Source organism: Lepus europaeus, chromosome 12 (genome assembly GCF_033115175.1).
Source record: "Lepus europaeus isolate LE1 chromosome 12, mLepTim1.pri, whole genome shotgun sequence".
NCBI lineage: Eukaryota > Metazoa > Chordata > Mammalia > Lagomorpha > Leporidae > Lepus > Lepus europaeus.
Window position 1 is genome coordinate 40,255,170 of NC_084838.1, and position 17,390 is coordinate 40,272,559.

General features: G+C 59.3%; 1 protein-coding gene across 4 annotated transcripts in view; it reads left to right on the forward strand.

The window, feature by feature from the left end:
• Nucleotides 1–17,390, forward strand: part of CNTFR (ciliary neurotrophic factor receptor) — a 36,532-nt gene that overhangs the window by 13,773 nt on the left and 5,369 nt on the right. For all 4 annotated transcript variants that reach the window (XM_062206983.1, XM_062206981.1, XM_062206985.1 and 1 more), the window contains 4 exons: nucleotides 5,140–5,224; nucleotides 9,813–10,046; nucleotides 16,131–16,248; nucleotides 16,410–16,576. In XM_062206983.1, coding sequence (XP_062062967.1) covers nucleotides 5,140–5,224; nucleotides 9,813–10,046; nucleotides 16,131–16,248; nucleotides 16,410–16,576 — 604 coding nt within the window. The remainder of the gene's footprint in view (nucleotides 1–5,139; nucleotides 5,225–9,812; nucleotides 10,047–16,130; nucleotides 16,249–16,409; nucleotides 16,577–17,390) is intronic.

The following is a 17,390-nucleotide window of genomic DNA, read 5'->3' on the forward strand; positions in this document are numbered from 1 at the left end:
GCGGATACCCCCCCCCCACCTCACTCACATTGGGCCGCCTCCTTTTCCACAGCCTCAGCCAGCGGCTCGGAGCTGGGGGACCGTTCCCACTGCCTCCCCTGGCCTCCCCTCCCACTGGCGCTCAGCTTACTTAGGCTGTCCCCTTCCTAGAGGGGGAGGGCCTGTGCTTGGGTGAGGTCCTTTCTCCTGGGCACTGAGACTTGCCTCTGGGGAGGGTGGGGATAGGATAGCCCAGGAGGAGCAAAATCTTGAAAGCTAAACTCAGACACAGCTTCTGAGTATCATGCCACTTGGGGTTGGGAAACCAAGAGCTGAGGGAACCAGCAGGTCTACGTTTAGGAGGCGGGAGTGGAGAGAGAGCCAGAGGAGAGAGAGAGATAGTAAGAAGAGACACCACAGGGAGTGGGAGCCTGCCCCGGTGGCCAATCCCAGCCCAGGAGCTGGCCCCTGGCCCACCCCCTCCCTGGTGGGGGGCCTGCGGCCACTCCAGTTGCCAGGAGCCAGCTTCCCTTGTCAGCCTGGTCCCCCCAACCCCCAGCCTCTGGACTCAGGCCTCTGCCCCCGCCCCCACCACCCACGCTGTCCAGGCAGCCTAGTGGGATCTGGGGGCCTCCCAGCCTCAGCCCTTCCTCTCCCGCCTGGAGCTTCCCGCCAGCCCTGTCTGTCCCAGGCTCCCTGAAGCCAGTGCTGCTCCTCCCTGGTCACCAAGTCCTTGTCCCCATCTCTGCCCTGGTTCTGTCTCATTTGCTTTCTCCATCTCCAAGAATATGTGTCTCTCTTCCTTGCTCCAACCCAATGCCTCTGCAGGTCTGAGGCCTCTAGACTTCCCCAGGCATCCGGGTCAGCTCCCACTGTTGTGTCCTGTGCTGTTGCCTCACTCCCAGGGATGGGCCTTCTGTGAGTGCTGTTGGACAGGAAGCCCAGGACAAGGGTGCCTACCCACACCCTTACTCCGCAGTGTCAGACTCTGGAGCCTGGAATAGTGGATGCCCCCACATCATGAATCTTGCAAACAACCCCATTCCAAGTGATGGAGGAGTCCAGGCCCAAAACCGTGAGGCCTCAATTCTCCACCAGAGGTGGCGTAACCTTGCTTGAGGTCACTGCCCTGGGCCTCCATGCTCCCTCCTTGTCAGGCCACACTGAGCCTTCACAGCCATCTGCATACTTTGGCAACTTTGGAACTTAGTGCTGATGGGCACTCACACAGTTAACAGCTCAGGCCCCGTCACTGGTCTGTGACAGTGACTCCCCAGGGTTATCCTGTGTCCCATAAGCTGCTGTGTGTGCTTCTGCAAGGATAAGTAGAGACTTTCCAAAAATCACGCTTCCTTCTCCAGGTTCTTCCCTAGCGGGGCACCTGGGACGTTGGTACGGAAGAGGGGTCTTGGGTCCTGGGTTCCAAAACTAGGTGACTGAGGTCCCTGGTGTGAAGCCTGTCATTGTGTCTGCCCGTGTGACTGACAGGGACTGTTGGCCTCCAAGGGTGTATGCCAGTGGGCTGGTGTCGGTCTCTGTGACTGTTACTGAGTCTGCCAACAGCCCTGTGTCACTATGTTGATGTCGCCGTCAGTGTTGCTCTTTGCGACCGTCAGTCTCATTGCATCTTTGACGCTGAGGTCACTGTCACTGTGACTGTCAGTGTCAACAGGTGTCACTGCCCTGACTGTTGATGTCATTCATTGTCTGTCACTGTCACCCACTACACCATTGTCTGTGGTGACTGTCAAGATCCCTCTGTGTCATTTTTACTGGGGGTTATTTTCTCCATGTAATGGTGTCTGTGTCACACTGGGGCATGGGCCTTAGGATTTGTGTGGCTGTGTCCCACGTGTATGTAACAGTGACACTGGGGTTTCATGTCAGGAGAGGTGCTAGGCCCTGGTGCTGATGGGGATCAGGGGCTGGTGGGCACAGGGCTCCTTTCTTGCTTGCGGGGACCCCTTTGTTCCCTTCTCTCTCTGTGGCTGACCTCTTTTAGGAGCCTGCAGGAAGCTTGGGCCCGTTTGCATAGCCCTCATCTGGGGTTCTTTGCCAATTATCCTCCAGATCTATCCCAGAGCCATGGGGTGTGGACTTGGAAAATTCCTGGGAAAGATGCTCTTTGCCCTGGGATGGGATGCCTGAGGTGAACCAGGGCCGGCAGAGTGAGGGGAGTGGGCCCAGCTGGAACTCCAAAGCACAGGAGCAGTGGAACTGGCCTGGGGATTTCTGGATCTGCAGAGGCACAGGCAGGGGTGGGGTGCCGGTCCACCTTTGTCTCCTACGAGCTGGGATCCTAGGTGACAGCAAGAATCCTCCAGTCCCGGGCAGGCCCAGCTCCTGTCTTGGCAGCGGTCAGTGCTGCTGCCCCGCCTGCCGTCCTGTCTCTTGCCGGTGCAGCTGGGTGATCATGGAGAGACTGCCAGAGTCTCTGTCATTCTCCCTGCATGTCTCTTCCCCTGCCCTTGGGTGTCTCCCCATCTCCTGTGAGCCCCATCTTCTCCCTTGTCCCTCTGGGTCTCCCCTCAGGGCTCTCCCTCTCTCCCTGTGTTTCCATCCCCCCTCCCCCGTCTTTCCGTTTTCCGGGTGCCCCCCACCCTGCAGCGTCTGTCTTGCCACCCCACCCCCACTCTCTGCAGCACTCGCAAGCGCTCGGCTGCGCCCGTCTCCCGTGGCTGCAGCCCCGTTGGCCCAGGGCCCGGCCCTTACAGTAACTCATCGGGCTGATGGAGGCGACTTTGATGAAGCCACCCCTCCCCCTGCGGGGGCCTGAGAGAGAGAGAGAGAGTATACACATGCAGACAACCCTGTATTTGTGTGTGTGTATGTACACACGAGTGACCCTGTGTGTATGTGGGGGGGGGGGGGGTAATAAGTGCCTGTCTGTCTCCTCCGCCCCACCTGACTGAGACCAGGAAGGAGCAGGGGGCCATCCTGTTCTCCCCTTGACAGTCCATCTGTGATCTAGCCTCCTTCCACTCTGCCTGTGCCATGCCCGGTTCCTGCTCCCCTGCTCCCATGTGGTGGGCAGTGGACCTGGCATGGAGGCTGAGAGGAGAAAGGCCTGGACAGATGGCGCAGATGGTAGGGGAGGGTCTGAGGGCCCCTGGCAGGGCTGGGGTGGGGAACCAGGTAGGCCTCTGGCTTCTGTCTCTCTCTGATTTTCTGAACTCAGCACCAGCTCGGAATTCGGACAGTCCTGCGTTCATTTCCTGGCTTGCTGGCTGTGTGACTTTGGCCATTATCTCAGCCTCCTAGGCCCGAGGAGTAGCTGAAGACGGGGGAGTGGCCGAGGCTCAGAAGGAGCCAGGCCAAGTAGTAGCTCCGGCCCCAGGAGCCACTGATGTGGGAAGGGTGGCCGAGGCCACATGGGGCGCAGAGAGATGAGCTGTGCCTGGGAGGGGCAGTCCAAACACCTGTGGCTGTGGCAGGCAGGAGAGGAGATTCGGGGGAGGGGGCTTTCCTGGAAAGGGTCCGTGTTGCAAAGGGCAGGCCAGAGCCCCGGAAAGGAGCCCCAGGCCGACTGCCTCTCTGCAGCCCCCCCCCCCCCCCAGCTGCTACAGGCTGACACCCACCGTCGCCTCCCCTGCCGTCGCGGGTCCTCCCTCTCTCTGGTGGAGTCTCTGGCACTTTCTCTGGGTGTATCTGGCAATCTGTCTTCGTCAGTTTCTCTGGCTGTGTGTCTGGCAGTGTTTCTAACGGTGTCTCTGGCAGGGTGTCTGACTGTGCGTCTGACAGTGTCCCTGGCAGTGTTTGCAGTGGATACTTCCTGACTGCGCATCTGGCTGTGGCTCTGGCTCTTTCTCTAGCTGTTTGTCTGGGTGTATGCCTCTTCCTCTGCTGTGTGTCAGACAGTTTCCCTAGCACTGTTCTGACAGTGTCTCCAGCTCTCGGGCTCTGTCGCCAGTGGCTCCGCTGCGTGTGCTGCTTGGCCCTCCTCTGGCGCAATGCCTGCCCCTGGCTGAGACTTCTACAGTGTTTCTGGCAGGTCCTCTGGTTGTGTCAGCTGTTCTGTTGACCATTTCTCTGGCTGGCTCTCTAGTTCCGTCTGCCTGTTCCTCTGACTGTCCAGTGGTCCCTCCAGCACTCTCAAGTGGAGCTGTTTGTTTGGGGCAGTGTCTCTGGCCGGCACCTTTGCCATCTGGCTGGCTGTCTCTCTGACAGTGGCCCTGGTGGAGTGTATGATGGTGCCTCTCATTGTCTCTCTCTGGATCTCTTCTGTAAGGTTGACAGTCTGTCTCCCTCCTCAGACTGAGAGAGATTCTCACAGTTGGGGCTTGTTCTGCAGGAAATAGTTACTTCCCTGGCTCCAAGTGTTAGTGTGTGCTGGGGTGGTGTGTTGGAGCAGTTGGACCCATCCCAGGAAGCAGGATGCGGGGCAGCGGCCATTGGGTCCATCCTGGTTTCTAGGGACAAATCCTGAGTGTGCTTTGTGCGCCCACGTGGGTGCATGGAGACTCTGATGCAACCTGCCAGTCTAGGGATCCCAAGCCCTGGGGGCACTTGGCTGGGTGAAGAACGGGCCAGGGTCCTGACAAGCACACACATTTGAAAATCCCTGTTTTCTCTTGATCACTGGTGTACAATACGGCGACAGCCACATCTAACCTGGAACCTGCTGCTCTGAGCTCCCCAGAGCCTGCGGCCAGACTCGTGGCAGGGTCGGTGGGACATCCAAGGGGCTCCTGACATCCAGGGCTCAGGCTCTCTCCCCAGGAGCATGGCAGGGTGATTTTTGGAGAAGTACAGGCTTCCAATTACCGTTTCAGTTTGTGATGTTTATAGCTAATTAGCCAACCTCACCAGGAAAGTTGTACTTTTTTTTCCCTTTAGAAAAATGACCCTGGCATTGCCAATGTTCTGTAACTCATCTGTGGTTGACTCACTGCCGCCGGCAGTCTTATCGAACAGCAAACCACTGTAGGTTGCCTTCTACCATCTTAGCAACCCTTTGCCTACAGATGCCAATACCATTGCTTTCTGTTGTTTGAAAGAGGATCCTGAGCCCCATTAAGAAGGGCATTTGGGGTCAAGGTGCCCTGACCCTAGGGCTGGGATTTCCCAGTCTTGCCTGAGAACGGGGCGAGAGCCCCCCCCCCCCAGGAGGTCCCTGCCCGAGCTGATGCTGCATTCTCCCCCACCCATTTCTCCCAACAGATGGCTGCTCCTGTCCCGTGGGCCTGCTGTGCTGTGCTTGCCGCCGCCGCCGCTGTTGTCTACACCCAGAGACACAGTCCACAGGGTGAGTGCTGGGGCAGCTGCCCGCCAACCCCCTTCCCAGGGCTAGCCGTGAATCCTTGCCTCATGGCTGCACGCTGACGCTACCCACAAGTGCGTGTGCTGGCATGGTCACACAGGAACACCCAGAGGGACATGGTGTCCTGTGACACTGATACACAGGGTGACCCACTCGTGTCCCAGGCACGGTCCTGCACAGTTGCATACCTGGGTGGTCACATACCTGACCGTCGTGTCTCCAGCTTGAAATGATCTGTCTCCGCTCCCCCTGGGTTGCTGGGATGGGAGTTGGAGAGGGGCTGTGTCTGGGTGAAAGGGGATCTCCTTGGAGGTTTATGGGGAAGTGATTAGTTGTATTGATAGGGGACAGCAGCCAGGGCTGCTGGTCACCTTCTACCCTCAGCCTTCTCCTAGAGGGAAGAGGGGAACAGAGATGTTGGACTGGGAATATGACAGGAGACAGGCAGAGGAGCCAGTGTGAGGGGGCTGGTGCCCTGAGGAAGGGGACGCATCAGTAGCTGGAATGGCTGGATGGGAGAAGGGTTACTTGGGCTGGGCACCCATCTATTTGCCCAGTGAGGGCAGAGTCCTTCCCACTGCCCATAGGACAAGGAACAGTGATCTTTCTGGGGAAATGGGTGCACTCTCAACTTGACCATCAGTCCTCTGCTGCACTTGAGGCAATGTCTCAAATGGCCACATCAGCGAAAGATGCCTCCAATGAGCCTCCCTCAACTCACCGCCTTGGACAAGCCCCATACAGCTGGGACAGGCAGAGGCAGAAAGGGTGGGGACATCTCCAAGGCTCAGCAGTACCCTGATGGCTCTGCCACCCTCAAAGCTGTGGATTCAAGGAGGGCAGTGTATCTAGGCTTCTGTGGCCTCTTCCCTGTGAAACCAACACTGGCTGGCCCCAGGGCTGCTGACCAGACTTGCCAGTGGTCTCTACCATTGTGTGCAGAGGTCTCTATCCTGTCTGTAAAGACGGGGTCACATGTGACCAAGGCCCTGGGCATAGCCAGGCTGCAACTCTGAGAGCGTATGAGATGTGTTCTCGGGTGGGTGAGCCTGTGCTCTCTGGGTGTGTTTCTCTGTGGGGCAGTACTCTGGGCTTCAGGCTGTACCTCATCTTCTTGTATCTCTCTGTTCCTTTTGTGCATTTGTGTCCCTGTCCCCATGGGTAACTGTGCCTCTGGATGTCAACGTCCATGTGTGTGCCGGTGATTCTTTTTTTTTTTTTTTTTTGCCAGGCAGAATTAGTGAAAAAGAGAGAAAGAGCTTCCTTTTCTGTTGGTTCACCCCCCAAATGGCTGCTACAGCTGGTGCACTGCACTGATCTGAAGCCAGGAGCCAGGTGCTTCCTCCTGGTCTCCCATGCAGGTGCAGGGCCCGAGCACTTGGGCCATCCTCCACTGCCCTCCCGGGCCACAGCAGAGAGCTGGACTGGAAGAGGAGCAACCGGGACAGAACCCAGCACCCCGACTGGTACTAGAACCCGGTGTGCTGGCACCGTAAGGCGGAGGATTAGCCTAGTGAGCCGCGGCGCTGGCCTGTGATTTTTTTTTTTAAACAAAGATCGATTGATGTATTTGAAAGGCAGAAAGAGAGAGAGAGAGATATATATATATCTTCCATCATCTGGTTCACTCCCCAAATGGCTGCAGCAGCCAGGGCTTGGGCCAGGCTGAAGACAGGAGCCAGGAGCTCCATCCAAGTCCACCACGTGGAGCCAGGAACTCCATCTGAATCGCCCACGTGGGTGTCAGGGGCCTAAGCACTTGAGCCATCTTCTGCTGCTTTCCCAAGTGCATTAGCAAGAAGCTAGACCGGAAGTGGAACAGCTGGGACTTGAACCGGTGTTCCAATATGGAATGGAATGCTGGTGTCAAAAGTGGCGGTTTAACCCACGGTGCCACATTGCTGGCCCCATGCCTGTGATCGTATATCAGGTGTCACCATCCCTGAAGTGGGGGCAGTGTCCCTGTGTGACTGTGATCTCACGTGTGACCGTGAGCTTGTGGATTGCTATCTCGTGTGTGTTTCTTCTGTGTGGGTGATCGTCCCCATCCTGTGTGTGTGTGTGTGTGTGTGTGTGACAATGTGAAGTTGCTTAAGATGCCTGGGGGAGACTGTTTCCGGCATGTGGTCCCCATGTGAGTCTGTGTGTGCAGGTGTGAGAGAGCTGTCAGCTCTGTCCCTCTGTGTTCTCCATGTCCATGACCTCATCCTGTCTCTGTCTCTCATCCTGGCTTCTAACAACCTTTTCACAGCTGATTCCTTTGGAGCATTTGTCACCGCGTCAGGGCCAAGAACCCCATCCTCCCTCTGCTGCTTGATTTAATTTCTGAAATGGACAGCACATCAGTGGGGGCACCCACGGGGCGGGAGGAGAGCTGTCCAGAGACAAAGGATTAAATCATTGCCATCCTTGGCGCTGTGGTGTGGCTGTGTGTGTGTTGCCGTTGCTGTGGGCTGCTGTCTCTGCCTTCGCATGGCCCCCGGTCGTCTTCTGTCATTGTGTTGTAATTCCTTCATTCCTGGCCTGTTTTGTCACTGTTGTCAGGCTGTGTTTCCGTTTCTTCTGTGAAGCAGACAAGGTGTGGCGGGCAAACGTTAGCCCATGGCCATTGTGTTTGTTGTGCCCTTTGGATTGCGGGTGCCCCATCTTGCGGCAGTACCTGCCCCCCCCCCCCCAGCATGGAGGGCCATGCTGTGCCCATGTTCCTTCTGAGCTGCTATTGGTCAGCATGGATGTGTAGCCGCCGGGACCACGGTGGCCACGCCCCCTCCCCAACGGTCAGTTTTCAGCCTCTTCCTCAGGCAGCTGGATGCGGTCTCTGCTGGGGTGGGGGTGGGGGGTGCAGAGAGAAGGGCTTGGCATGGTTCCTGGAAGCTCCAGGTTTTTGGAAGGAGGCTGGAGGGGGGCTCAATGGCTGGAGCTGGTGGACCCGGGGGGGGGGGGGGCGGCGGGGGGATCGATGGCCCGAGACTTGGACACTGGGCCTCTGGTCAGGGGGAGGCCCCATACAGTCTCTGGTCCAGCCTCACAGCTGTGGCCTCCAAGGCCCCCAGCCACCGCCCTTCCGCCCGTTCATCCTCTGTTCGGCTGGTCCCAGGCCCCACGGACGAGTGGTCAGGGCTGGCTGGGTTTCCTGCCTCCTCTGCTCCAACAGGACAGGGAGGCTCAGAGAGGGGCAGGACAGAGACCGGCGCCGGGAGAGACCCTGGCACGGGGAGGCCGGCGGCCGCAGGACAGATGTTGCATTGCAGAACAGCACTGGGAGGGGCTGCACCTGGGGGAGGGAGCGGCTGGTGGCCGAGGGGCAGGGGCGGATCCCTGCCGCCCCACACCCCTCCCCTCAAGCCCAGTGGTGTTAACAAGTCTAATTAAGAGGCCACTGGCCCAACTTAATTGGCTCGTTAACAGGAATTGCTTCTGAAAATCCCCCACCACAGCGGGGTGGCTCTCTGGAGGGGACAGGAGCGAGTGTTAACGAGGGATCCCGCAGCCCCCCCACTGCTGCCCCTTCCCCCCCCTCCCGCCTGCGCTCCGCAGAGCTGGCTGGGACCAGGGAAGCATCTGTCCTTCCAGGCTCAGGGGCAGGATGGAGGGGGGTGTCCTGAGGTTCCGAGCTCTCTGGCTTTGTCAGCCTGCTCCTCCGCGGCTGTGCTCCATCCCGCTGCCTCCCCCACCTAGCGCTGCCTCTCGCTCGACAGGTGCTCCGTCCACCCCTCCATCTCCAGTCTCCTGGGCTCAGTCCATCACGCCTGGGTTGCTGAGGCCAGGGCTGGCCTTTGCTTTCGGCTCTGACAGGCCCCTCCTGGGGGCAGGAGAGGAATGGTCCAAAGTGCTCACTCAGTCCCAGCGCCAAGCCCCCAAGCCCTAAGCAGTTCCTGTCACAGCGTTGACAGCTGCCAGGAGCTCCCTAGGGGGTCCTGACCTGCCCGTTCCCCCTCCTCCTGCTGCTGCTCAAACCTGGGTAGCTCAGAGGGGGTGCTGCTGGTGGGAGGGGGCGGTGGACAGAGTCAGGGAGGGGAGGAAGAGCAAGAAGAGAGATATGGGAAGAGATAGAGACAGAACAGACGGGAGGGTGAGGGGGGAGAGAGAGGAGTCAGGGGCCTTGTAGCAGGGCCTGCCTGGGTAACAGATGTCAGGGACTGGGGCTGGGTTGCAAGAGATTAGGGTCATGGGGGTCACACAAACTTTTTAAAGGACCAAGGGCCCGGAGGTGAGCTCGGTTCTCATTGAGAATTGACCCTTCCCAGCACCACCCAGACTCCCTCTCCCTCTATCCCTCTCCCTCCCTGTCTCTCTCTCTCTCACACACACACACACACAAGCTCACTTGGTTGCCCATTCATCTGTGTCCAAACACGCATGCGCATGCAGATGTGGGGACACTCGCATGCCCACACGCGTGCACAGCCACAGGAAGAGTTTTGTGCACACACTCGCCATCTTGCCAAGATACTCACACAGCCCTGCACAGAGCCTCTCGGCCTGGACTCCTCCCCCAGGCGCCCTCACAGGCGCAGGACGCGGCAATGAGTGGTTAGTTTTTCTGTGTCTTCCCTGCCACCCTTTCCCACAGAGGCACCCCATGTGCAGTACGAACGCCTGGGCTCAGATGTGACTCTGCCGTGCGGGACAGCCAACTGGGATACAGCTGTGACGTGGCGGGTGAATGGCACAGACCTGGCCCCTGACCTGCTGAACGGCTCTCAGCTCGTGCTCCGCGGCCTGGAACTGGGCCACAGTGGCCTTTATGCCTGCTTCCACCGTGACTCCTGGCACCTGCGCCACCAGGTCCTGCTGCATGTAGGCTGTAAGTGTTGCCCCTCTCATCTGACCTCCCATCTTCCTTAAGGCCCAGACCCCTGGTCCAGATCTGTCCTCTTCCTGTTGGGGCACAGGGAGGGGGAGGGCGGCAGCTGACCGTTGCCCTCTGATCCTGGCCCAGGCTGCTCTTCTGACCCCTGAGAGCGATCTTGCTCACTGAGTCCAGACCCCTGGACATTTTGCCCATGCGTTTGAGATCCTGAAATCCTGTGTCCTGTGACAAAATGGGCCAAGGAGGGTGGCAAGTCGCCACCCCTGTGGGGAGGAATCCTGGGGGCTTGGCTCTGAGCTGGAATGTGCCTCCCCCAGGGGCTGGCCAGAGGGAAGTTGGGGGCTGAGAGGTGGGGTGTGTGTGTGATTATCCAGGTATGCGAAGGGACGCTGTGGGGGTTCCCAGGGGGAAGAGGTTTAGAGGAGACTCACGGGCACTTTGACAGGCACCTTTCTGACAGAGAAGCTGCGTGTGACCCTTGGCTTCAGAGGCTGGGGGGAGAGGACTGGGCAAACGAGAGGACTGGGCATGTGTGATCCTGGAAGCTGGAGAGTGACAGAGTCTGAGTCAGGTTCTTAAAAGAGAGGCAGGTTGGATGGGGCGTGGCCAAGGCAGGAGGGAGGCTGTTGCTGAATGCGGGAGAGAGGGCGAGGACCTGGGACCAGGGCCTGGAGCTGGGGTGGGGCGGGGCGGGGGCAAAGCTGGACCTCCAGGACCCATGACGGATGGGGAGTGAGAGGACAGGAGTGGAGAGAGGGAGGAGTCGAGGCCCCGGAGGGTGGATGCGTCAGGGAGAAAAGGGAAGGAACAGATGCTGTGTTGTGTTTGGGCAGTGTCTTCTTTTGTGTTTCCTTAGAGTCAGATCCCGAGATGAGAATTCACAAGCAAGTAGTTTATCTGGCCGGTGGTGGAAACACCACCGGGAATGGGAGAGGGACACAGGAAAAGGAAGTTGAAGAGTGAGCTCTCCAGACGTTACCTCTGCGTGGCAGTGAGGGAACTCAGGGTGCAGGTGCAGAGCATGCACCTCAAGAATTCCCCTGCCTGAGGGTGAGGGAACTGGATGTTTACCAGCTGGTGCCCCTCATTGGCCGAGCGATTCCCCTGGGATGAGGGGTGGAGGAACTTTCATTCCCCAGCACTTTTGGCCTGATGCCCCAGCAAGCAAAGCAGGCTTGGTGGCCAAAGAAAAGCTCTTAGGCAAATAACTGCAGAAGCTGGCAGTGAGCAGACAGAGGTGTGGGTGAGGGAGCTGCAGCTCCATGGACATCTGCTATGGGGTCGGGGTCCTTGGGGACAACTGAGAGCTGATGGCCGATAGCCAGTGGACCTGAGGGTCCGAGGTGCAGGGGGCAGGCCTGTGCTAGCGCTGGGAATTTGGGGGGTTGTCAGCATGAAAGCCATGAGAGGCGGGGAGATGGCCGAGGGAGAGATGGTGGGGCGAGGAGCTGAGAGCACCCAGTGTTGAGCCCTGAAGGCCCTCAGTGTGTAAGGGGTGGATGGAGAGCAGCGAGCTGCCAAAAAAGAGATGGAGCCAGCGGGAAGGGCGAGGGAAGACCAGGTGAGTGTGATTTGGAGAAGTCAGAATGATAAGGTCATTGGCAGAAACGCCCACCAACCGTGAACGCTCAGAAAAACAGTTCCACAGTTCCATTTCTTTTCTCCTGTGCCAAAGATTCAAGCACCTTTGGCCTCATCCCAAATGGTTGATTCACCCCATTGCCCAAAAGTGGTTTTAGGCTCTGACCCACCAGTGGGGCTGACAGAGGTATGAAAATATGTTTTGGTGGGTTTGTACCTTTTCCCCATTGGGCAGGCTTTCTGATGTATTAAAACTGGAGAGAGATTTAGCTGCAAGGGTGGAGTGACCCCTGTTGGCCATCTTGAGAAATGCAGGACCAGCCCGGCAGAATCCTCCCTGGCTGCCTAAGGGTTGGTCTGAAGTGGAGCCCTCAGCCTAGCCCTGGGAACAGAGCAGGGAGGAAGGCCAAGGCCAGCTCAGCAGCAGTCACCCACACCCCTGCTCCCAGGGTGGATGAGGCTAGCAGAGAAGGCTGGGCCTTGGTGACCTGGGCTGCCATTCCTGAGACTTGATCTTGTTTGAGAAGTCCTGCGGGAGGAATTGGGTCTTGAAGAAATGTCCCTAGCATGTGTCCTCAGGACATGCCCTGTGGTGACCAGAGCCCAGCCCTCTGCTCTCCAGTGCTCACCACTCCCCAGGCTCTGTCTGTTGAGAACTAGCCATGAATCGGCTGCAGCATTAGCATCAGGTACTTATCTCTCATTGCCTTATTTCCTTCTGAAGACCTGGTCAAGGAACAGGGGATATTAATCTTGATTGTCTCAGTCACTTTCTATTAGTAACAAGAGACTGGGTTTGGCAACACTCGGTATCAAATTATCCTTCCTGCCAGCTCTCAGAGAACAGCACAGAGTTAGCCCTGATGAGTGGGTCATTCAAACCAAAAGTTACTCAATATCTACCCTGTGCATGTGAGAGCTTTATGCTTCTGGTCCCCGAGAAGCCTGATCCTGAGAGGATCCTGGCACGAGTCTCCTTCGCTGGGCGGGGCTGCCTTGTCCGGCTCCACCTGCCTTCCCTCAGGTGGACACTCACAGGCAGAGTGCTGGGGACCCTCGCACCCGGGGCGGTCAGGGGACCAGGATCGCAGGGGTCCCTTTTAGTAGCATCCTTTTATGAACAGCATCATTCTGATTTTCAGCTAAAACAGAGACTTACGTTTCTTTTAAATGGACAATTTCTAGTCCAGTTTTAAACATTTTGTGATTGATCAGAACTCCAGACCCCCTGGTTCAGCACTGCTCTCCCCTCAGCCCTGTTTGGCTAGGGAGGAAGGACTGGAGAGAGATTGAGAGTGAGAGAGAAAGAGTGAGTTGGGGTCCAGGATGTCTGGGGGGAAAACTCCTGCATGGGAGGCAGGAGGGGGCCACCAGGGAGTCCCGAAGTCAGGGTGGCCCCCAGGGGATGCCACGAGATAAGGTTGACACAGGCCGTGGGCCTCGAATGCCCGGCAGGAGGAGGAGCATGGGTGGGGCGTGGGCAGGGCTGCAGCGGAAGGGTCACCCCGCCCTGCCCTGGCCTGATCTGGCCCGGCCCAGGGTGTGGGCAGCTTGCCCCTCCTCCTCTCTGGGCCGGCGGGCAGGCCTCGTGCGTGCCGGGGGCTCCAGCCCAGGCGGGCTGGCGAGATGAGAGGAAAAACATGCGGTTTGGTGGGCTGGACATGGAAAAACAAGCCAATTAGGAAGAAAACAAACAAATCTCTGGCCAGCGGGGCACACGCACTCACGCACACGCACACGCGGCCCTGCGTGGGGCTCCAGGCCACCCTGCCCGCACAGTCCCTTGGGCCTCTCCGCAGCCCCCACGAGGGGCATCTAGGATCGTAGCGTGCGCCCAGGGAGCCAGGGTGTGATACACAGGCCCACTGGCGCTTGCTCCCGCGCGGTGTTTGTCTCACGCCCCGAGCACCTACCCACACCCACCGTTTGAGAAAGGCTCTTGGCTTCTGCTCCGCCATGCCCCCCGCGTCTCATGCATCACAGGCCTTCCACACGCGATGGCGCCTTCACACGCACTGTCTCAGGACCTCGGCCACACGCCTCACACATACAGACAGTGCGGGGACGGGAAGCCTCGCCCAAGTCACGTGCGGTCACCCCGGCCCACGCAGCCTCCGGCTGTCCAGGCGCACGGCTGCCCGGAGCGCACAGCTGCACTCGAGGCCTCTCGGTCACATCGGCGCACACACACACAGCCTCCCAATCGCAGTGTCTTCGCAACAGTTCCTCTCCCAGCTCGCAACACGCTCACAGCACGCCTCCCGATCCCACACTGTCCCACGATCTCACACTTGGTCTCCCAGCACCCCCACCTCCGCCCACCCGGCCCCTCAGCTGGGCTCCAGCTGCAGCAAGTCACTCCTTTGCTTCCTTGTCTTTGTTTTTCTTTCCTCCTTTTCCTCTGAGAAACCTGGTCCCTGTCAGGAAACCCAAGCCTTCCCCGCTCAGGGCCCAGGGCCAGGCAGGAGTAGCCAGATGATCGACAGAGCCCCCACCCGGCCCCCTGGCTCCCCTGACCTGCCCAGTCAGAGGGGGGAGCGGCTCTGGGGTGGGGGGACTTGCGGGGAGGCTGGAATGGAGGAGGCTGGGGAGGAGACCGGTCAGCGGGCAGGCCAGCCGGGGGAGGGGGCCTGGGAGTCCAGTGCCATGGCCCGCTCTGCCCTCCCAGGAGTCCCGGGCAGCAGGGAGCTGACTCTGCAGGCTGCAGTCCCCGCCCTGCCCCCCCCCCCAGCGCCCTTCTCCTTTGAAGCTGGGGGCAAGGGGGGGGGGAGTGGCAGGAGGGGGAGTGGAGGCTTCTCAGCCGACCTCGGAATGTCCTTTCCTCCTGGGGCAGCTGCCAACTCTGGCCTGGCCCACAGGCCCCCAGAAGGCACTTCCTGTGTCCTTGGCCGCCCCCCACTCCACCCTGATGCAGAGCTGTGCACCCGTGGGCAGAGAGGGAAGGGACGCTGAAGGCACAGGGGATGGCCACGGGGCTGGGAAGGCCGACGACAGTGGGCAGAATGCAGGCTGGCCTCTGCAGGGTCTCGGCTGGGCGCCGGCCCTCCCCTGCGGCTCAGGGAGCAGAGCTGAATCTGCCCATGGCATCGCCCGTTCCCCAACCGTGCTGGAGCTCAGCCACCTCACGTCTTCTGCTGCAAAGCAGATCTGGGTCCTGGGCATTCTGCCCCAGGCCCCTCCACAGCCTCCTACGGGATGTGGACACACACAGTCACACGGAGTCACTCACAGTCACGTGTGCACTGTGGCTAGGAGCCCGTGGTCCCCTGTGTGTCACCATGGCCACTGTACAAGCACAGACATGCACTCCCCTACACTGTCTCTGGCTTACTGAGCTACCCCCTCCCACTTCCTGTCCACCTGTCAGGCAGAGGGCGGGGGCCAGGATGAGGGAGGGGGGAGGCATAGGAGGGAGGTGTCAGTGTCCCTGGAGCCCTGGACGGACATTCCTTGCCTGGGTCAGATCACAGAAACTGCCTCCTTCCAGGAACCTGAGCCGCCTGTCCTCACGCCTTACCCCAATGCTTGGGGGTGAGACAGCTGGGTCAAGTGCTCACAGCAGCAAAGAATGTGGTTAGACAGCAGAAAGGACTTCCCAAGTGTGCACACGTGGTCATGTGGGTGGATAACCCCATCCTGGGGTTTAGTCCTAACTCTGCCATGCTGTGTGACGCCAGGCAGACCCCATCCCTCTAAGGGTCTTCCTATTCCAGAGTTAAGGCAGCTGCTGGCCAGGGAAAAGGCTTCTTAAAAGGGTCCGTGATAGGGGCTGGGGCAGGGGTGAGGGCCACACCAAGAGAACAGGAGCTTCCTTCCAACAGGCACTTGGATACACACACGGGCTTGCACTGAGAGCTAGGCACAGATCACACTCCACATAGACTTGTCTGCATATCCCCAGCCACTCACCCAAGTCGCACGCAGGTACGCATGAAACATATACATACACTCACGCCTGCAGGCACCTGCACACACACAAGTGCAAGCGCGCGCGGGCAGCTGCCTGGTGCTGCTGTCCTGTGTAGCCACCAGCCCCACCCCGTGTCTCCCAGTTTCTCCTGAGAGGAAGGCAGGGCGCCTCGTCTTCAGGAAGTGCACCCCGATCACCCCAGCAACCAGACGGGCCTCTTGCTCAGCCTCCCGCGGTGGGGTGGACACAACGTGGCAGGAGCTTTGGGGCCGGGGCCGATCCCCCAGACATCGCCTCCGTCCTGTGATTGATGAGCTGAGGCGCGCAGCCCCCTGCCCCCCACAGTTCCTGCCTCCATTGAGCAGGTGGGGGGGCTCCCTCTCCGCACAGCCCTTGTTTTTCTTTAATTAAACATCTGGCTCTCTGTGGCCTGGGAAGCCTCAGGCCCTCGCTGACAGCCCCCACCCCCGCACCTTTGGCATCGATGATGGGAGGGAGAGCTGGGGCTTGGGGCCCACCTGTCCCCACACCAGTGCAGGAGTCTGGGTGCGCCAACACCGCCCTGACCGTGCTCTCCTTACCCTTAGTGCCGCCGCGGGAGCCTGTGCTCAGCTGCCGCTCCAACACTTACCCCAAGGGCTTCTACTGCAGCTGGCATCTGCCCACCCCCACCTACATCCCCAACACCTTCAACGTGACCGTGCTGTGAGTAGCTGCGTCTGTGACCCGCTTCTGACCCTGACCTCTGACCTCACCCCCCCATTCCCTGAGTCCACACCCAGCCCAACCTTGGGCTTGACCTTCTCCCAACCTCTATCCCACGTGACCCTTGTTGGTAATGGCACCTGGGCCCCACCCTGCCCCAGGCACGGCTCCAAAATTATGGTCTGCGAGAAGGACCCAGCCCTCAAGAACCGCTGCCACATCCGCTACATGCACCTGTTCTCCACCATCAAGTACAAGGTCTCCGTAAGTGTCAGCAACGCCCTGGGCCACAACGCCACGGCCATCACCTTCGACGAGTTCACCATTGGTGCGTATGCGGCGTGTCTGTGGGGGGGGGGTGCAGCATTCTCCCGTGGGAGCGTGTAAGGGGAACGTGCGCACGGGGACATGTTCACGTGCCTGTGCACAGGCGTGTGTGGCATGTATAGAATGTGTACTCTATGCATGACCCATGCACACCTGTGAACGTGAAAGCCAGTGTCCTTCACCTGCAGGGCCAAGAGAGCGTTCCAGCAGCTCCGGCTATCATGTCTCTGGCTCCTAGAGCATGCAGCAGGGGAAGGGGGGCAGGTTGGGCCAGACCCTTGTGCAGCTGCAGCCTCCACATACCCCCCCCCCCCAACTAATGGCTTCCTTACGGCCTGTGATGAATGAGGTGTCAGAACAGGAGACAGGACTGGGACAGATACCTCCCTCCCCCCGGCTCCCCATCCTAGCCAGACCCTCTGCCTGCTCCTGCCCTGTTCAAGGCAGATCTTCTGCCTCGTCCTGTGCCGTCACAGCCAGACCTGCCTGCCGTTACCCATCCAGCCAGACCCTCTGCTGCTGTCTGCCCCCATCCCAGGCAGACTGTCTACCTTCCTCTACTCCAGCCCTTCAACCAGACCTTCTGCCTGCCCCTGTCTTCTCCCTCCCCTCTTCCTATGGCTGGAACCCGAGCCAGACTGATGCTACGTGAGCTGTACCTGTAGGTGCTCCTGTCAGATCCCTAGCCTGCCTCTGACCCAGGTCTGCGACATCTGTGGACTTTTAACCCTAACACACAGAGTAGCTTCAAACTCAGACTCCTTCAAGAGAGGCTGTGTCCTAGTTTGGAACTGGAGCAGTTAGCGTGGAAAACC